Source organism: Muntiacus reevesi, chromosome 1 (genome assembly GCF_963930625.1).
Source record: "Muntiacus reevesi chromosome 1, mMunRee1.1, whole genome shotgun sequence".
In the NCBI taxonomy this organism is placed as follows: domain Eukaryota; kingdom Metazoa; phylum Chordata; class Mammalia; order Artiodactyla; family Cervidae; genus Muntiacus; species Muntiacus reevesi.
This window is the reverse complement of record NC_089249.1, coordinates 107,272,054-107,294,307: the sequence shown is the minus strand read 5'-3', so window position 1 is coordinate 107,294,307 and position 22,254 is coordinate 107,272,054. Positions and strand designations below refer to the sequence as shown.

The 22,254-nt window shown below is 38.0% G+C and overlaps 1 protein-coding gene across 1 annotated transcript in view; it reads right to left on the bottom strand.

Moving 5' to 3' along the window:
- DPYD (dihydropyrimidine dehydrogenase) overlaps positions 1 to 22,254 on the bottom strand; it is an 892,784-nt gene that overhangs the window by 220,706 nt on the left and 649,824 nt on the right. Inside the window, exons 17-18 of the mRNA XM_065908208.1 lie at positions 5,779 to 5,899; positions 4,843 to 4,962 (exon numbers count right to left, since the gene is read on the bottom strand). Of these exons, the coding sequence (XP_065764280.1) occupies positions 4,843 to 4,962; positions 5,779 to 5,899 (241 nt within the window). The remainder of the gene's footprint in view (positions 1 to 4,842; positions 4,963 to 5,778; positions 5,900 to 22,254) is intronic.

Here is a 22,254-nt window from a genome sequence, read left to right as displayed (position 1 = left end):
TCAAGCAATCTTACCAAAATTTTCAGTTGCTTGCACATATAAAAATAGTTTTTCAAAGGAAAATGAAACTGAAACTTTGGAGTTTCCAATCTAGTGTAAGTTTTGTTGTCTTTCCCATTTTACATAATAGTCACTAATAAATGCAAAAAAATAAGTGCATGATCAGAGCAGGTTACACTGGACTGTATTCATGTAATTCCCAGTAGCAGTGCATACTTCTAGGTCATTGCACAGTCCCAACATTTTTTCAGTAACTATTTTAAAGACAAACATAAAATATGCAGTGTGGAGCCAATGCCTAAGATTCTTTTTTCAGCTACTACATTGATCCCGGCAAGTTTTCTGAACTATACACTGTGTACTCATTTCTAGCACTACATTGGCACTGTGTAAGCTGATGCCATATTTCTAACTTGCACCTTCTTTTATTGGCAATTCCCATGCCATGTTGATTTTACACACACACACACACACACACACACACACACACACTTTTAGGCTTGTAAATATAAGAGTTCAGTGTCCAATAGCCCACACTGCAAGATTTCAAATCACACATCATTTATTTGTAGAATGGGAGAGTATTCATGGAGTACACCATTATCATTTGCTAAGCAATACAAAATTATTTAACTTCTATAATAATCCTTCATGTGACTAGTAAAATCTAGGTTCCTGGAAAGAAATTAAATCTTGAAAGCTACCTTTGATGAACTATTCAGAAATCAGTATAAAGATTACAAGTATTAGTAGTGAATAATAAGTGCTGTTTTAACTGAGTAACTTGATACAGATTCAATAATTTCGAACATCTAAAATTTGAAATTGAGAACAAGAATTTCCCTTTTTTGACAAATAAAACAAAGTTAGCAAACAAATAAAAGTACAGGTCAATTTTTCAGCCTGTTGAAAGTAAATTATATTGAGCCTTCTGCAGATGACTTTCAGAACTTCCCCTATCTGTGGGTATGTATGTGTACGTGTTTACATGTGAAAGAAAGGAAACATGTAATTGGGCAATGGAATAACAATAAACCTAAGGAATACGCCCATTCCCCACTGATAACAAGAATCTTTTGAAACACAATGAGGAACAATAATAAAACTCCTTCAAATGAGTTTACCCCATTCCTTGATTACTATTTCTCCTGATGCAGTTATAAATGGATAAACATTATCCTCATGAAGTCAGTTGCAAGAAAGACATAACTTTAGTTATGCCATATAGGACTTATTTTTAACTATCTCTAAAAGAAGCTTATCCACAGAGATGATTTCATGTGAAAACGTCATACTACAGATGTGTAACACTATTAACTTAGGTGATAGTAATCACTGAGTTAGGAATGGGCTTAAGGTATCATTATTTGGGGACAAGATCAAGAAAAAGATCAAAGTTTGAAACTAAATCAAGAAAAAAAAAATAACCAAACTAAAACTAGGAAAAATAATGAATAATTCACTTGAGGACAGAGCTAATAAATAATAATCCTGAAGAGATTAGTGTTTCTTCTGACCAATAGAAGCAAAGATTTTTCTCCCCTCCCTTTGAAAAAAGGAAAATCCAGTAATTTACTCAACTCTGAAGTGATACATAAAGTAATTGCTGTTTGATTTTTTAAAGTGTTTCACATGGATTCTACAATAGAGAAAATTGTGTGGTAACAGCTTATAGTATAAGGTCTCTACTGTTCAAAGAAAGGTAGAGAATATTGATCCTTTAGAGGCAATGATTTGGACAGAAGTACTTATACGGCAGAAAGTTAAATTAGTCATCCTATTCTCATGAAAATATTCCTTATGAATACTGAACAAGATTTCTTTTGATACTGTTCTCATTATGAAATCACCATTAAGAGACTCATACTGTTATCATTAATCTTGCCAGGTATTTCTCTTACAAGTAAAATTTAGGTTTATAAATATTTTTACTCTGAATTGGTTCATATGTTTGACCATCTTCCCTACTCCAATTACCTACAGATGACTTGGTAAATGCAGTTCTAAAATAACAAAGCTGAGGACGACAGCTTGGGATGAAGTCCTTACTCTCCCTCTTGATATAAATTTTAAACTTCAACAGGTAGAAGTTACCTCACTTAATGACTTCTATAGGCAAAATGACATTTCTATTTAACAAAGAAACCTCCCTCTAAAACAGCAGCTTTCCAAAATTTTTGAATTAACCACAGTAAAAAAATTCAGTTTACATCATGACCTGGTACTGAAATATACCTATGTGTGTGTTACATGGATAACTAAAAAAAGATGTTTAACCACTGCTTATCTCACCCATGAGCAAAGCATTCGGACATTTTCCCTATCTAATTTCATTAAAAAAAAAATGATTACAGTTCATTAAGCTTGATTCCACAATACACTCATAAGTTGGGAACCAAAGTTTGAGAAACATTGCTTTAGAATACTCTAGAATCCAGACTAGTCATATTTAAAATAATGAAACTGACATTCCTTAGCTGAGGTTCTATTTCTGAAGCTAGCCCCTTTTTAACTAACACGTTTTAAACGAAGGACATTACTGAAATGTGAAATTGTTCTAGAGCACGTGCACTACTCCCAGTTCCTCAGCATTTCCCTGTGGAAACAAAACCAAAACCTCCATTTCAAATAACAGGAATCTTATTTCCAGGAAAAACAAAAACCAAAACCAAAAACCAATAAAAAGCTAGAAAGCATTGAAAGAGAAAAATACCCTTTTCCGGCAATAAAAAGTATGTTTTGTATTGTAGGTGGCTTTCCAAAACAGCTCTTTTCAGCTTTCACTTAAAAAAAATTAAAAAACAAAAACAAACAAACAAACAAAAAACCCTACGATTCCAGCAGTTTTTCTAAAAGTAGATATCCCAATGTTCTGAGACACAACTTGAGTAAGTATTAACACTGGAAATGAGCTGTGGGAAATTTTTTTTTTAATTTTGTAAAAATACCTGGCATATTTTACATGGTTTTCTATACTGAAACAGAGTAATTGATAAAACTAGGAATGGTATTTAGCCATTTTGTTACTTTCATCATTCCTAAACTTTGAAGCCATTATTATTTACCACATTTTGCTCGGCTAGGTTTCACTATAACTCATTCTGAAGGTACTTTGTTATAGAACTGACTTCTATCCTAAAATATATTATCATTGCCGGTTTAAACTGTTTTTCAGATTATATTACCTTTAGATTAAAGCAAACATTGCCTTAAAGGAGAAAAAACTATTAACTCTGTCAATATGGAGAGAGTCTATTTTCAAAACAAATTGTTTAATGTGAAAGGACTGAATATAGACCCTATTAGAAATGAGGTACAAAACCTTAAAAATGTTAGAGACATTTTGTTGTTTAAAATTAAAGTTCCACACAGGCTTGGCTGAGTTTATAGCCCAAGTGAATATTTATACATGAATTTATAAATCTCAGAAAGAGAGTTTTATGGAAATGCTAACAGGCCCTGAGGTATAGCTGAAAATGTTTGCAGGTACCACTATAACTCCTAGTGTATGTATGCTTAAAAGACTGCAACACAAAAGACTTTTTCTAGTGCTGTAATTCCATCATTTTATTAGACTGAGTTATACTATGGGAGAATATTCAGAAACTGCACCTCAAATGAGAAAACGTGAATGGTGTTAGTTATATAAAATACTACTGCAATAGTTCTTTTATTAATTTTTAATGTTCACTACCCTCTGTGACCTCCTTTATTCTCTCGCCGTCAACATGGCAGGCTGGAAAAATTGAAATGGGCTGACAGAAAACAGTGCCAGTCACAGCCCAACTCTGGGATCTCGCAACTCTCTCTCTGAGACACTGGCTCACTCGCTCCCCGTTATTCTGCATTACAATAATATTTAAGGCCCTGTTTGATAGCTCCTGATAAAAGGGAGTTCTATCTGGACCCTGAACAGGTGCTCCTCGTCAGCCTTCCGCTTTCTGACATTGTGGGAATGGCATTCAATTAAAAGCAGAATATACTCTTAAAAAAAAAAAATCATGGCTTATAGCCACACTTCACGCTCTCAAAACATAATACCTCAGCATGCAGAGAGCTTTATTTGTGTCTATGCAGCCTCTTCCAAAAGCACATTTTGGTCTGATTCAGCAACGCTTTTCTTGAACAGTGGGACACTGCTATGTTATGTATATTTACCACTGTCTCTATCACCAAGGAGACTAATCCCCATTCTAGTACAGTCAAGAACCTCCCAGCTTCATCTTTGCAGGACCAAGTTCATGTTGTCACAGCAACGGACTGCACAGAGCAAAGACACTGAACGGGACTTTGGGATTAAAACTTCTCTTTCTGTTTCAAATGCAAGTGTTTTATGATGAGAAAATGTGCGTGAAGGTATAAGGCCTGCAAATATCTTGTCAGCTGAAGCTCTAAATGGAATGTTTTAATGATTTATCTCACAGTTGTGAAAGTAAGATTTCTGAAGAATGAAGATTTCAAACTTCTAGGAAGAGTGGAAACTAACCCAGACTATGGAAAAAGGTATTAAAATCACTGTGCTTATATTCTTCTCATAAGGCCTTGGTATTAGCTTTTTACTAATTAGTAATGAGACAGTTGTGACAATGAGAAATCCTGAGTAATGCACGGACCACAAGAGAATAGAATGTGTGTGAAGCCCCATCTTGGTATTCTCTCTTCTTGTGCCACTAGTCACTTGATGGATCTGTTCCATTTGTCATAACTATTAGGAACTTTGACAAGCAGTGAGTTATAAAAATTGGGGATCAAAAAAGACACCGTATTCTTGCTGGTAATACGGTCTCTTGAGCTTTCACCAGTCCTCATGGAAGCAGAAATGGGGGAGAGGGTAACACCTACCAGACACTCCTCCGTAGGTAGTCCGCCTCCCGGTCCCCACTGCTGGCCAGGGTGTGCCATCAGCTTTTAATCCCATGAGACCTGAGACGGTGTTGGTGGCCGTGACACCATCTGCCCCACCTATGAAAAACAGAGCATTCATCCGCAGCTCTTAGAGGGACAATGGTTAAAACCCATTCAAACCCACACAATCCAGGAAAATGCACACACTACTTTCTCCTGATAGCATTTCCTCTCCTCAAATGTATTCACTAATCCCATGCCCATAATTATGCTTAAAATCCTAGACATAAGAATTTTTAATTATCACCACTTTATTTTTCCAATTATTATACAGACTTGTGTTTTGTACTCAGTGTTATTTTCCAGGTAATTTACAATATCTTTACAAATCAGGATGCAATTTCCATTGGATAGCATGCAAGCATATACGATTTGTGAAACCATGCACCGATTGTACGATTGATGTATTCAAGATATTTATTGAGCATATGTTTAAGGCAGTGTTCTAGCTTCCATCAAATACAAAGGGAACTTGTAAGAAATTTCACCTGTGGAAGCAGCTATCTTTTTAAAAAATTTCATTAAAAGTTCAAGTGCTGTTGCTGGACTGGTACATTATGAGGTCATTTATTTTGCAGTGGTCTGCTGTGACTGTGGCTTTGTCTCCTAACTCTTTGTGTGTAAAGCAGGTGCTTATTAGGAAAACTGATAGATATACTTGTTTTCCTGGGCCAAAGTTTGAAGTCCATCCACTAGGTTGAGTATAGGTATGGATCTACTACATTTGTGAGATCAAGTGCTCAATTTAACAACTTTCTTAAAGTTTAAACAGAGATGTACACATAAAGTGGTAGATGAGATACATTTTATCACGGCTACGAAATTTAGGCTCAGAATACATAACGAGGCAACTGACGTGAGTTGGAGTCTTACCTTCCTTTGCAGCTCTAGCTATGCTTACAATATCAGTGACATTTGGGGTCAACTTGGCAAAAAATGGAATCCGAACAGCTTGCCTAACCCAGCGACAGATGTTCCGCACCAGCTCTGGATCCTGTTCAAATAGGTCAGTTAAATATAGAAAATAATTAAAGAATTGTGATCAAAATGTGTACTGCAACAACAGCAAAGCCGGAGACGTGCGAGACAAATCCAACCTGACAATGAGCTACATGATAAATTTCTCAAATTCTTCCCCAGTATTACACCTAGGCTCATTAGGGAACTAAGGTTAACACACTTCCAGTGAACTGCAAATTCATCACATAAAGGTTAAATTCCTCAAGGGAGCCTTCGGAAAATAAAATTACAAAGAACCAAATGGAAAGTGTTTCCCACTTGCAGTTAAATAATATCAGAAATAAAGCAGAGACTTCTGGGGAGGAAGTTTGAGAAACATCACAGAATTTCTAACGACCTCATTGGTTTAAGCCTATAAAAATATTTGAATAGCTGATTCCCAGGTGAATGATATGAAATCTAAAGCTTATTGTTTTCATTATTAAAAGACTTAGTCTTGTTGAAGTATATTCAAAAGAAAATATGTGACTTCCTAGTCAATCTAATTATGATATATAGTATATGCTAATATGGGATAATTCAGCCTTAGGTTATACACGAGCTGATCAGTAACTTTAGCTTACTTTTGTAGATGTCACTAAGATCTGTGAAGTACTTTTCAACATTCATCTACTTGAAAGAATTGATCAAAATGACAAAAATGAAACAAAATATCAAACACTCATTTTTAAAAGCAAGGCATAGACGTTTTCCTGAGCCTTTTTCTTGTGATTTTTCAGGCTTCTAGTTTCTCATGGGACAAGTATCATTTAGAGGGCAATCACCTTCTTTTCCATTGAAAATAACTTAGCAGTAGTAATGTTCCTTGATTTCAACACATACAATAGTCCTTCTTTTCATTACTTTTAGTGCAAAATTTATTCTGACAGGTAATGATAATGTGCTTTGATAAATTACATTAAAATATGCAACAGCAATTCATTATTGAACTTGGTAATATTATCCTAGGAAGTTAAAATGCTTTATTTTTTTTTAAATTAAAGATCCACCCAGAAAAATACAGACATATATTTAAACCATGGAACACGAGGCTAGTATTTCATTTGTAATTAATATTTTTATATGTAAGAAAGTTGCTCTTTGCATTTTAACCTTTCAAATTCTTTTAAGATGAGATTTCTAATGTTTTAACCTTTAGAAAGAACCTTTTCACTTAGGTTTAATGTATCTTGATCAGTCATCTTGTATTACTCTGAAAGTTATGTATGTGCTAAGACACTGCAATGAGGTAATTTCTGTTGATTGTTACTGTCTCTATTCAGCAAACTAATAATTTTAACAAGAAATCTTTGAATTGGCTTGTTCTCTTTTCAGAACAGTAATTTCTTCATTAAACATAAATATTAAAAAAGCACTATATAGAATGCTCTACAGGGCATACTGTGCATTATGAATAGTAAAATCTAGAGACTTAACCACACAAATTCTAACTCATGAAAATGGAGATCTGCCCCTGCCCATGCAACGTTCATGAAATATTTATAACCACTGCATTGGCATTATGAAGGCAGTTGCATCTTTGTGACTTTCATTTTTAAGTTATGAATTTCCATGGGACTTAGCCTAGAAATGACAGTAACTCTAGATGATACGAATTACATGTCCTTCATAAAAGCTCTCTTTAAGGCAGAATTTACCAATAATTTAAAGATCACTGAATCTTTAATTTGCATAATACATGGCAGGTAGCCTGACAAGAATTAGTGAAACAAATTTAAAATATTATCTGGTTCAAATACAGTAGACACTAATAATCTGATATATGTTTCTAAGTAGCTTTCAATACTATTGACCACCATGCCTGTATAGTTTACTTTGAACATTTGTCACACTTTCCTCGTTGTTAATTCTCACTAGTTGAATACTTTGAATGAGTGCCTTTTATTCATTTCAATTTGAAATTTGCTCAAAAATTTTCAACTTATTCTTTTTAAACTATGGTTCATTGGCTACCTTTGTTTACTTGAATTATCTGCCACTATTTTGAGATAGCATAATTTAATCCTCCTAAGATGATGCTATGAAAGTGCTGCACTCAATATGCCAGCAAATTTGGAAAACTCAGCAGTGGCCACAGGACTGGAGAAGGTCAATTTTCATTCCAACCCCAAAGAATGCTCAAACTACTGCACAATTGCACTCATCCCACACGCTAGTAAAGGAATGCTCAAAATTCTCCAAGCCAGGTTTCAGCAATACTTGAACCATGAACTTCCAGATGTTCAAGCTGGTTTTAGAAAAGTCAGAGGAACCAGAGATCAAATTGCCAACATCCCCTGGATCATAGAAAAATCAAGAGAGTTCCAGAAAAACATCTATTTCTGCTTTATTGACTATGCCAAAGCCTTTGACTGTGTGGATCACGATAAACTGTGGAAAATTCTTCAAGAGATGGGAATACCAGATCACCTGACCTGCCTCTTGAGAAATCTATATGGAGGTCAGGAAGCAACAGTTAGAACTGGACATGGAACAACAGACTGATTCCAAACAGGAAAAGGAGTACGTCGAGGCTGTATATTGTCACCCTACTTATTTAACTTATATGCAGAGTATATCATGAGAAATGCTGAACTAGAAGAAGCACAAGCTGGAATCAAGATTGCCGGGAGAAATATCAATAACCTCAGAGATGCAGATGACACCACCCTTATGGCAGAAAGCAAAGAGGAACTAAAAGCCTCTTGATGAAAGTGAAAGAGGAGAGTGAAAAAGTTGGCTTAAAGCTCAACATTCAGGAAGCTATGATCATGGCATCTGGTCCCATCACTTCATGGGAAATAGTGGAAACAGTTTCAGACTTTATTTTTGGGGGGCTCCAAAATCACTGCAAATGGTGACTGCAGCCATGAAATTAAAAAATGCTTACTCCTTGGAAGGAAAGATATGACCAACCTAGATAGCATATTAAAAAGCAGATACATTACTTTGTCAAAAAAGGTCCGTCTAGTCAAGTCTATTTTTTTTTCCAGTGGTCATGTATGGATGTGAGAATTGGACTGTGAAGAGAGCTGAGTGTCAAAGAAGTGATGCTTTTGAACTGTGGTGTTGGAGAAGACTCTTGAGAGTCCCTTGGACTGCAAGGAGATCCAACCAGTCCATCCTAAAGGAGATCAGTCCTGGATGTTCATTGGAAGGACTGATGCTGAAGCTGAAACTCCAATACTTCGGCCACCTGATGCGAAGAGTTGACTCATTGGAAAAGACCCTGATGCTGGGAGGGGTTGGGGGCAGGAGGAGAAGGGAATGACAGAGGATGAGATGGTTGGATGGCATCACCAACTCAATGGACATGAGTTTGAGTAGACTCTGGGAGTTGGTGATGGACAGGGAGGCCCGGCGTGCTGTGATTCATGGGGTCGCAAAGAGTCAGACATGACTGAGCAACTGAACTAAACTGAACTGAACTGATACTTCTAATAGGGCTTCTCTCATAGATCAGTTGGTAAAGAATTTGCCTTCAGTGAAGGAGACCCAGGTTCAACTCCTGGGTCTGGAAGAATCCTGAATCCTGGATCTGGAAGAATCCTGGAAAAAATTCCTGGGTTGGGAAGATCCCCTGGAGAAGGAAATTGCATCCCACTCCAGTACTCTTGCCTGGAGAACTCCATGGACAGAGAAGCCTTGGCAGGCTACAGTCCATGGGGCAGCAAGGGTTGGACATGACTTGGCAAGTAAACCACCATATTTCTATTGGTAAGGTTTATGCTGTTAACCTTAAGTTAAGGTTTATGGTGAGTAAGATATATGTTACCTGTCTCCATACACAGTTGAACTAGCTGCTTACTAATCCTCATACCCAGCTGAAACATAATTTGCTTGTCAGAATTTTAAAAACAACTTCTAGCCAACATTATTGTAAAACTTAATGACTGCTCTGTAAATTGCAAGGTTTTGTTTGACAGGCATAATGGGGAATATTCTAATACTACTAGAAATGTCGTGAGGCTAATAAATACAAAATAATGAATCTGTAAACTTTGGGGAAACTATTCACATACTCCTAAAATTCTCACACTTTTGCTATGAATGATCAAGATCTAAAAGCAATGAATAGTACTTCTGCATCTTCTCATTTGCTAGAGATCGCATCAGGTGGTGATTCCCTTCCTCACAGGCCAATTTTCAGAATCTTATTAAGATGAATAAACTTTAGACAATTTCTAATTCTCCCCTATGAGAAGTCTTCAGGATAAGAAATATACAAAGGTACTACAGTCTCTTTGACAAATCAAGACTTTAACATTATCTACACCAACAAAAAGTCAATAAAAGAAGACAGTTTTGCACTGCTTTTTCAATTCTAAGCATATAACACTGTAGGCACTCAAAAATTTCTGTTATGTTGATGGAAGAAGAATAAATGATAATTTCATAGATTTTCAATTGATTTCTTTATATAAACATCAATTTATAGATTATGTCTGGGTTTAAGAAAAACTAATACATTTTATGATAGACACTGTCTAATAAGATGAAATTCACGAAGACTTTTTTACAAAGCAGGAAAGATTCTGAAGAAAAAATGGTAGATAATCATGGAAAAAGAACAGCCTAACAAATGAAAAAGCTGGCTTAAATTTCAACATTCAAAAAATGAAGATCATGGCATCCAGTCCCATCACTTCATGGCAAATAGATGGGCAAGCAATGGAAACAGTAGCAAACTTTATTTTCTTGGGCTCTGAAATCACTGCAGATGGTGATGGCAGCCATGAAATTAAAAGATCCCTGCTCCTTGGAAGAAAAGCTATGACAAACCTAGAGACCATATTAAAAAGCAGAGACATTACTTTGCCAGCAAAGGTCTGTTTAGCCAAAGCTATGGTTTTTCCAGTGGTCATGTATAGATATGAGAGTTGGACTATAAAGAAAGCTGAGCACTGAAGAATTGATGCTTTTGAACTGTGGTGTTGGAGAAGACTCTTGTGTCCCTTGGACTGCAAGGAGATCCAAGCAGTCCATCCTAAATGAAATCAGTTCTGAATATTCATTGAAAGAACTGATGCTGAAGCTGAAACTCCAATATTTTGGCCAGCTGATGTGAATAAGTGACTCACTGGAAAAGACCCTGATGTTGGGCAAGATTGAAGGCAGGAGGAGAAGGGGACGACAGAGGATGAGATGGTTGGATGGAATCACCAACTCAATGGACGTGAGTTTGAGCAAGCTCCTGAAGTTGGAGATGGACAGGGAAGCCTGATACCTGCAGTCTATAGGGTCGCAAAGAGTCGGACACGACTGAGCAACTAAACTGAACAAATTTTTTAAAGTGTCAAGTCCACAGAAAGTTTACCTGTATCACCAAGTTTTTATTGGCTTTTCCTACAGATATTCACAATGCCCATCCCTGATCATGTTTGTAATTGTTCCCACAGCAACCACTTGTATATATGTGTGTGTGCTACTTTAATATCTTATTAACCCCTTTGTCATTTATACGATCACTAAAGAAAATCGTGAGGCAGCAGAATGGGTTGTCCTGTGATGGGGGTGTGTGATATCACAAGCAGGAAAGCAGTGAAACCCTTAAAGATTGAATGACAGACGGGAAAACACCTGGTGGTCTTGAGGGTACTATGTGACATAAAAGCACCAGATTAAGCTTGTGAGATGCTAAGAAGAGGATAAAAGCAAACTAGAGATAAATGTGACCTCTGTGACAATTTTAATGAGGAGCAGTCCTATGTCTGTCTGCAATTAATACACTCTCGAATAGCTTCCTATGAAATATGAAACAACAATGATAACAGCAAAAAGCGAAAAATGTAGTTCTGAGAATACTGTTGCAGAAATTTCCATTGTCCCAAACTGGCTGCTTTTAAAAGCTTAATTTTCTATCTGGGCCACAAGATAATAATTTTTAATTCCAGTAACTAGTATGTCTCTAGTTACACATCAAGGGGGCTTTACAAATGATGCACCCTGTTGCTTTTGAGGACCCTTAGATGACTTCTCCATTGTAGGACAGGTATTTCCACCAATTACCTAGGACATCAAATCTCATTGATTTCTTGCCCTGGTACAAAGGAATAAGCACTAGAGAATGAGACTGTGAGAATTTCTTGATAAGCTAAATTACAAGTGAAATTTTTGACTTTAAGAAACATTTTTCTCCAATTTCCCTGGTAATTTTCACTCTGTACAATTCTTTTCAAAATGGCTTTCTTAGAAGGTGGCATTTCAATGAATCCACTGAAAAATTTTACCAGTTATGAAATGTTTTCCACTAAGGAACTCCCAAGTCTTAATTCACATGGCATGCCAGGAAGTAGCTAGCATTTTTATTATGTCCACTTTTCTGACAGAGAGAACTGGGGCCCAGAAGATCAATCTCAGTACCTATTTCACCTTTTTAATTTTCTTTCCCATTATCATGTCCTAAACCATCATCTTCTTTAGCAAAATTGCCCCCTAATGTAAAATGCAGCCATCAATTGTAAACGAGAACTATAAAAGGCTTCTACTTCATTTATATCTGTAAGACTAGATGTAGGTTCAGAATAACAGGCAGAAGTGATATATTTATCCTTCTATGTTAATAAAGCAAGACAGGTAGTGTTCACTACTCCAGCTAGGCATAGGAATGCAGATGTTTTAAATTAACTTGTATTTTAGCATATGTCCTTCTTGCACCAGTTTTCCTGACATAAGAGTTCTAATGATGGCACAATCACCTGGAAAATCACTTGGCACTTTCCTATAAAGGTAAATATACACTTACAGATCTAAGAAGCAATTCTATTCTGAGTTATATATCCAAGAGACATGAAAACATATATCTACACGAACTCTTGCACACAAAAGTTCATAGCAACTTTTTCAACATAGCTCCAAATTGGAAACAACTCAAACATCCATTAGTAGAATGAATTGGCATGTCTACACAATAGAATACTAGTCAGAAATTAAAAAAAAAATAAACTAAGAAATCATGCAACAGCTTGGACAGAATTAAGAAAACATTATTCTCAGTAAAAAGTGAAAGTGATAGTTGCTTAGTTGTGTTCAATTCTTTGCAACCCCATGGAACCTGCCAGGCTTCTCTGTCCAAGGAATTCTCCAGGCCAAAATACTGGAGTGGGTTGTCATTCTCTTCTCCAGGGGATCTTCCTGAGCCAGGGATCAAAACCCATCTCCTGCATTGCAGCCAGATTCCTTACTGTCTGAGCTACCAGGAGTATTTGCTACATGATTACATTTGTATGAAATTCCACAAAGGAAAACTATGCAGATAGAAAGCACAGAATTGGTTGCTGTAACTGAGGCTTGGGGATGGGAGACAATTAAATGGGAAAAGGTGTAAAGAAATTTTGTAAATTAAAAAGTGCTCTGTATCTTGATTGTGATGGTACTTACATGAGTATACACATTTGTCAACATGCATCGATGTGTTGATTTGAATGTGTTTTTTCTGTTATAAGTAAATTATACCATTACAAATTTCATTTAAAAATTTAATGGACTATACAATCCATGGAATTCTCTAGGCCAGAATATTGGAATGGGTAGCCATTTTCTTCCTCAGGGGATCTTCCCAATCCAGGGGTCGAACTCAGGTCTCCCACATTGCAGGCAGATTCTTTACCAACTGAGCCACCAGGGAAGCCCAAAATAATTTCAAGGGTATTCTTGAATACCCTTGAATAAATAGGGTTTCCCTGGTGGTTCAGATGGTAAAGCACCTGTTGGCAGTGTGGAAAACCCAGGTTTGATCCCTGGGTTGGGAAGATCCAATGGAAAAGAAAATGGCAACCCACTCCAGTACTCTTGCCTGGAAAATCCCATGGACAGAGGTGCCTGTGTAGGCTACAGCCCATGGGGTTGCAAAGAGTTGGACAAGACTTCACAACTTCACTTTCACTTTCTAAACATAAATAGAAAAATTAAAGCCAGGGTCATTCTAGGCAATATGGGTTCTATCATTTTAACAAATATTTACGGACCACAAGGCACTGCAATTGGCCTCTGCTGGAGACAAAGATGAGTCAGACGAGGAAGGCAGAGTCTTCTAGGAAGTACACCCCAGGCACAACAAAAAAATGTATGGCTCAAGTGGTAAAGAATCCACTTGCAGTGCAGGAGACACAGGAGACAGGAGTTCAATCCCTGGGTTGGGAAGACCCCCTGGAGGAGGAAATGGGAACCTACTCCAGTATTCTTGCCTGGAAAATTCCATGGACAGAGGAGTCTGGCAGGCTTGAGTCCATGGAGTTCCAAACAGTCAGACATGACTGAGCATACATGCGATGGATGTTAAGTATGAAAAAGGAGATCCTGATATGCTCTCATTTCAGAACACTTCAGAGCACATAGCACAGCGCTTGGCACAAGGAAGATGGTAGGCTCTGAGAGACGGCATCAGAGGGCAGACAGACTGAACGACATCACAGACAACTAGCCACTCTGATCACATGGACCACAGCCTTGTCTAACTCAATGAAACTAAGCCATGCCATGTGGGGCCACCCAAGACGGACGGGTCACGATGGAGGGTTCTGACAAAATGTGGCCCACTGGAGAAGGGAATGGCAAACCACCTCAGTATTCTTGCCTTGAGAACCCCATGAACAGCATGAAAAGGCAAAAAGGTAGGACAATGAAAGGTGAACTCCCCAGGTCGGTAGGTGCCCAATATGCTACTGGTGATCAGTGGAGAAATAACTCCAGAAAGACTGAAGGGATGGAGCCAAAGCAAAAACAATACCCAGTTGTGGATGGGACTGGTGACAGAAGCAGGGTTCAATGCTGTAAAGAGCAAGATTGCATAGGAACCTGGAATGTTAGGTTCATTAATCAAGGCAAATTGGAAGTGGTTAAACAGAGATGGCAAGAGTGAACATTGACATTCTAGGAATCAGCAAACTAAGATGGGCTGGAATGGGTGAATTTAACTCAGATGACCATTAAATCTACTACTGCGGGCAGGAATCCCTTAGAAGAAATGGAGTAGCCATGATGGTCAACAAAAGAGTTTGAAATGCAGTACTTGGATGCAATCTCAAAAATGACAGGATGATCTCTGTTCGTTTCCAAGGCAAACCATTCGATATAGTAATCCAAGTCTATGCCCCGACCAGTAATGCTGAAGAAGCTGAAGTTGAACAGTTCTATGAAGACCTACAAGATGCTCTAGAACTAACACCCAAAAAAGATGTCCTTTTCATTATAGGGGACTGGAATGCAAAAGTAGGAAGTCAAGAAACACCTGGAGTAACAGGAAAATTTGGCCTTGGAGTACAGAATGAAGCAGGGCAAAGGCTAATAGAACTCTGCCAAGAGAACACACTGGTCATAGCAAACACCCTCTTCCAACAACACAAGAGAAGACTCTACACATGGACACCACCAGATGGTCAACACTGAAATCAGATTGATTACATTCTCTGCAGCCAAAGATGGAGAATCTCTACAGTCAGCAAAAGCAAGACCGGGAGCTGACTGTGGCTCAGATCATGAACTCCTTATTGCCAAATTCAGACTGAAATATAAGAAAGTGGAGAAAACCACTAGATCATTCAGATATGACCTAAATCAAATACCTTATGACTATATAGTGAAAGTGAGAAATAGATTTAAGGGACTAAGTCTGACAGACAGACTGCCTGAGGAACTATGGATGGAGGTTCATGACACTGTACAGGAGACAAGAATCAAGACAATCCCCAAGAAAAAAGAAATGCATAAAAGCAAAATGGCTGTCTGAGGAGGCCTTACAAATAGCTATGAAAAGAAGGGAATCAAAAAAGCAAAAGAGAAAAGGAAAGATATTCCCATTTGAATGCAGAGTTCCAAAGAATAGCAAGGAGAGATAAGAAAGCCTTCCTCAGTGATCAGTGCAAAGAAATAGAGGAAAACGATAGAATGGGAAAGACTAGAGATCTCTTCAAGATAATTAGAGATACCAAAGGAACATTTCATGCAAAGATGGGCACAATAAAGGACAGAAATGGTAGAGACCTAACAAAAGCAGAGAATATTAGGAAGAGGTAGCAAGAATACACAGAAGATCTGTACAAAAAAGATCTTCATGACCCAGATAATCACGATGGTGTGATCACTCACCTAGAGCCAGACATCCTGGAATGTGAATTCAAGTGGGCCTTAGGAAGCATCACTACAAACAAAGCTAGTGGAGGTGATGTAATTCCAGTTGAGCTATTTCAAATCCTGGAAGATGATGCTGTAAAAGTGCTGCACTCAATACGCCAGGGAGACCTGGGTTTGATCCCTGGGTCAGGAAGATTCCCTGGAGAAGGAAATGGCAACCCACTCCAGTACTCTTGCCTAGAAAATCCCATGGACAGAGGAGCCTGGTGCAGGCTACTGTCCATGGGGTCAAAAAGAGTTGGACACAACTGGGCGACTTCACTTTCTTTCTTCTCTTTCTTTCTTCCTCCATGCCCCCTGTGCCTTCAGTTGGAGAAGACACAGAACTAACTGCTTGTGTATTCTCTGCTCCCCAGGCACACATGTTCTGACTCTAGCTTTGGGCCTTTCTCTCCTTCTGCCTGGAATGGCCTTTATATGTCCCTTGGATAACACCCCTTTCCCTCCTACCTCAACACAGCAAGGATTACTAAATAATGACTCCCTTTTAAATACTCCCAAAATGTGTCCTTATTACTTCATTTATCACAGTGTTTTATAATCTTTTTTTCTTCATCTCTACTAGACTATCAGTCTGTTAGGGGCTATATAGTACTCCTTTATCCTGATCACCTTATATAAAATCTGAGATACTAAAGATAATAAATACTGTGTTGAACAAAAGAATGAAGAATTTCTAAATGTGGACCAGCTTTCCACAATGAGAAAGAAAACAGTTGCCCCTTCCCTTCAAAGGAGACAAAATAAGTGGCGATATTAGTAGCTCTTGTTCCACAAGCCAGTGGAATTCGGAAGCAGTCTTTTGCTGTCCTTTACCAGATAGTGAACTGCTTTCAAGACAGCTGTGCTCTCCTGGGTCCAGCAATACATTAAAAACTCCCTGAAGTCCCAGGCTGTCCATGGCCCTTTCTGTCTGAATCTTTAGGATATTGAAGGTTTTCCAGAGTTTGCACCCCTAACCTTGTCTCAAGACCCAGTTACTGGCCCCTGGGGTTTGGTGGGGAAGTCTACCCACAGTTTTGCCAGTTAAAGGGAACCTGTACTACTTTAAATACCATTCCCTGTGACTAGGGCTTAATGCTATTTTTTCTTTCATTCATACAGCATTTCTCTAGCATATGATTCCTCTGATGTTCCTAGTGTCATTTTCCCCCATTCCCACACACTTAGTTTCAGAATCTTAAACTTTTAACAGATGGATGAAAATTGCCATGAACTATTTATACGTGATTCTTAAGAAATAAGTGTTCTTTGAGTCATTATTTTTATCCCTTCTGAGGACCCTCTGGTCTACCAGCTCACTTCATTGTTCCAAATGGCAATTGTTAATGGTGGAGGTCAGCTCTGAAAACTGTTCAAATTTTCTCCTCCATAATTTGCTCCTATGGAAGCAGATTCAGACTTCTTTGATTTATCTTGATACTATCTTAATCCCAAGTATAAATCCATTGCTTCTACTGACCATGGTAATAACACTTGAGAAGGAGAATCTGATCAGTAATCAGGCCAGTGAACATCTCATGCTCATAGTTCCATGTGCTATTCCTGCCAATGAATGTCTTTCGGAAACTCTTCCTTATAATACTATTGCTATCTTGAGCCTCTACTCTAGGAACCCCAAACTATACCAAAACAAACAGAAAAATATAAGCTGAACTCAGATTCTGTAAGTGGATCAACTTTTTGAACTGTTGAAAAATTGTGTAATCTTTCATAAGAACAGATGAGTAGATACACAAGATGACTTAACTGGGATCTGAAATGTTCCTGTGGAGACATGCAGAAGCTGGCAACTTAGATAGACTGAGTCAGGCACCACCCAGATCCTCCTCCAGGAAAAGACTTGTGTTCAGTTGCAACAGTGTGGTGAGCTGACAGCTTATAACTGCTCACCTTTTCAAGTTACTTTCAGCTTATAAGCTGAGGTCAGGGTCCTCTTGGGGAGGTCTCAGGCAATAGACAGCAAAACCGTGGTATAAGGACCCAGCCATTCTATCCAATGCAAGATTCCTCTAGTTGGCCATCTCTGCCCTAGAGTTCTCTGTTGGGCTGGTGAAGACTCTCCTCATACCTGTTTCAGGGTCTGACTGCTCCCCTTCTTCAATCCTGAGTCCTCCCTATTTCTTCCATAGGTGTTACTCCTCAAGAAATCTTTTGCACTTCTAACTCCATCTATCTGTCTGATTCCCAGAGGCTTCAATTCCTTACTTGGATTTGAATTCTCTCTGTGATAGGATTAGGGTAAATTCTAAGAAAGTTAAAGAAGAAAAAGAAACTCACCCAAATGACCCCAGTGTATCTAACTGAGAGAAACTCAAGCAAACTAAATGGAATCCCAACAAATCTCTTAACCTCAGCTTTCCTGGAAGCTCCTGGAAAAAAAATCAAGCCACTTTACTCAACAATGGACAATATATATACTCCTGAGTAAGAAAAGGCCCAATACCCAGAACCAGTACTAATTTTCTCCTGAAAAAGATTGTTTTAAGGGAATAGTAGCAGACAACGGTTGGGTGTCCTCCATGCAGAGACAGTTCAGAGTCGTCACTGGAGAGTGTAGATAGCTACTTCATCTTTGATTCAGAACCTGCTGGAAGAGTCATTGCTGTGATATGGGACACTGGAAATGACTGTGCAGAAGTCTACGGATAAAGTAGATGGTACTTTTGTGTCTGAAAGGCCAAGTCTACCCATCAGGAGAGTGCAGCCAGGGGAATCGGGAAGTAATGGCAATTAATAATATCATGAAGAGACCTTTGTAAACGCCCTACAGCTGCACTGGGTCTCTAATATCCTATCCTAAAGTCTGTTTTTGCTTTCATACCCATTCTGCTTGCCTAAACTCCTGAATTTCGGGATTTCACCCTTTGCCCACTTCTTTCTGGATAAGATCTCCTTGAGTCTTGCCTGAATTGGCCTGCAGTTGCCCTGTTTGCACCCATACTTGATCCATGACCTGTTGGTCAGCTACAGCCAGTCATTCCCTTCTGCTTCACAGTGATTTTCCTTTGTCTATGCTGGGTATTTCCATCACTACTTCCTTTGTTTTAGCTTTTATCATCCCTCTCCCCACCCAAATCAAGAATGACACAGACTCCATGTCTATCTTCGTAGGCAAACAAATGCACTTTGAGAACCATATTCTGGCCATAGTTCATAGCAATAAAGATGCTTTAAAATCCTCCACATTAAAACATTATTGAAAATGACTTACTCTTTTCAGCATTACTTATGCTGAGGCCCTGCAAAGACCTTGATCTTTTCTTATATGCGGGGTGTTATTTATTTGTGAATTCAAAGGTTAGTATTGTCCATCACGCAAAAAGAGTGTTGTCCATAGTTTGTTAATGAGGTTACTCAGAGTAAGCTGAAAAATCTTACTCTATGGAAAGATAGGCTATGCACATGTTTTGCTGATACCACCGGTAGAGGTTCAAAACTGTGGGCCAGCTGAGCCAAACTGAAACTCAGCAGGCTTCCCAATCACTGTTCAGAACACACTCAAAAGGCTTCAGTGGGTAATGAAATGCCAGCAGTCACTTGCACTACTGTGTATGGATTCATTTTAGATAAGGGCAACTGAGTATTTAAGTGTATAACAAGGATTTTTTATTCTTTGCAGACTTCAGGCAGCTTGACATTTGTTTTCTTAATGCAAAACATAAGTGTAAACAGTGTAACAATTGATATTTTATACGTCTGTTGGTCTATTCACTTAGTCCATGTTTCTGAATGCTAGAGTTAAAAACAACCAGAAGCACAAAATCTTAGTATCTTTATAATCCCATATTGGTGTGAATGATTAACTGACACAGGGAGGAGGCTAGTGTAAAACCGCCTTCTGCCTTGGAGCACCTATAATGCTGATACATTTAGGTTGAAGGGAGTCTAGGGAAGTCATGCTTCTGTCCTGGAAACTTTATGAAATCCAAGCAAGACGGAATTATTGCTGAGGGAATTTTAAATAACATAGCAGAGAAAACTGCAATCCCTTGGCAATGAATGGTTTTAGCTAAGGGAATGCATCCATAACAAGTTGGTACAGTTCCTTAAGGGATTTCTTCCTACTGCTGCTATGAGAGTTAGAGAGAGGTATCTAGCTAGGTCTTTGTCTTGCCAGTTCAGTAGACTGATTTCACTGTAGAACTGAAAAAGATTTTGAGATAACTAAAAGAAGGGTGACTTTATTAAAAAGTTTTTGTGTGAAAATATGGGATGGGGAAGATGTAAAACATGACCTTTAGGAAGTGTGATTTTTCACAAACTCTTGATAGGAAATTCATGGATTTTAGATTTTTTCCCAAATTTTGAGCAATCTGAATGTAATTTAATTTTTTATATTCATGGTTTATAAGAGTATACATCACAAGGGCTGTGTGTTTGTGTGTGTGTGTGTGTGTGTGTGTGTGTGTGTATGAACTTATGTATGTAAAAAGAAGATTCTCTATTTTAAAGTCTTTCAAGTGTCAAGGAAAGGAACCATAGTGAGCCTACCCCCTCCCACCCCATTATGGAGGCTTCTTACAAGTATATATGGGGAAGTAAGAAGGTAAGTGCCAGTCCTCTGGGGGCTGGGATGACTTTGATGTCTGTAGGACACACAGCAGCTCTGGTGACCCTCCGGTGAAATCAGTGACAAAAAGTAGCTCTTACTCTCTTGTTTTCCTTTAAGAGTTGGTGTCTATGGTTTTTAGGATTAGAAATTCTGTGATATTAATGAATTTTCTCTTAACTTTTCAGTATCTATTTTTCCATTTCTACTTTTCCCTTTCTATTTTTTTTTTCTATATTGCCTTTTTGGTTCTCCAATTCAATTTTTCTATGATCTGCCACAGAATCTACATATTTCAAAAGCAAACCAACACAGAAGATTCTCAGATACAAGCAGAATAATTTTTTTTTTGGGGGGCCATCTCTCCTACTTCGCACCCTTCCCATTTATTTTGTTACATCCTCATTGCATGACGTTTTGGTGGGACACAGAAAGTGTCACCAATATGGAACCCACTGAACAGAGAATTTTTCTGTCCCTATTCTCTGTCAACCAAGAAACAATAATATGGTTTTAGGCATGGCCAACCGCTGTTCTGTTCCAGCCAAAATTTCCAATCTCATAATCAGAAAAGTGGCTGGAGTTTCTTTGTGTAGTGTGTGGTGCAACAGTACCCAGCAAAGGCACTGGTGGCAGGTATCAGCACTGGTAGAGGCTGCATTATGGGAAAAATTCCTGCTGCCCCTTTTCTGGATCCATTTGGCTTCTACCCCTCTTCTAAGCCTATTGTTCCTGCCTTCTCTGGTTCTCTTAGACATCTTGTATCCTTCCAATAAATTTCCTTTTTACTTCTGAGACCAGAATCAGTTTCTTGCAATTAAGAGTGCTAAATGATAGTTAGCCAGCACCAAGTATAGAGTGCCTTACTGTCTGAGTTATGACACCAGACTCCCGGATAGCCTGCTGATCTCTTTCTTTAATCTATAGGTGGTCACTTTTTGCTCAGGATACAAAATCTATTCCAATGAATTGTGATCTAGATATCTAGCACACATACTTTTCTGACAGCAAGATATTATCTTTGATAATTTTCCTTTAGAAAGAAGCTTTGGGTGTGGCAGGTCCTTAGCTGCATGGATTATATAGTACAAATAAATAAATAATATTTTTATTTAATCCCCGATAATTAACCTGAAACTTTCCATAAAATGTGAAATTATTTTTTAAAATAAGGTATTAATTTGTCCTCAAGTACAGTCAGAATCACTTAGGGCACTAAAAATTGGTCAAAGTCAAGAGACTATATAAATGCCCTTTGGGATTACTATATGTCATTATTTGTAATATGCCATAATAAGCAAGATATCATATTATTAAAGAGGCCCTTGCAGAAAGAAGTAATATATGTCACCTAGTATAGGGAAGCTTGATTTGAAATATATTAAGAGTAGCTATGATTTCTTAAAAGATGGATATGTAAACAGAAACTGGTAATACAGCCCATAAGAAAAAATATCTTGAAGCACTGAAATTAAATTAAAATAGGATCTCCTTTTCACTCTGAATACCTGCATGATTACCAATTTGACAAGGATCTTTCATTTATCCCAACTCAACTTTACTAAGGTGCTTGCAGCCTACACTGTTGATAAAATAGCTGATGAAGCTTGCATGAGGGAAAAATCTTCAAGCTGCTTGATGCACAAAATCGTATTAGTATTAAAAAC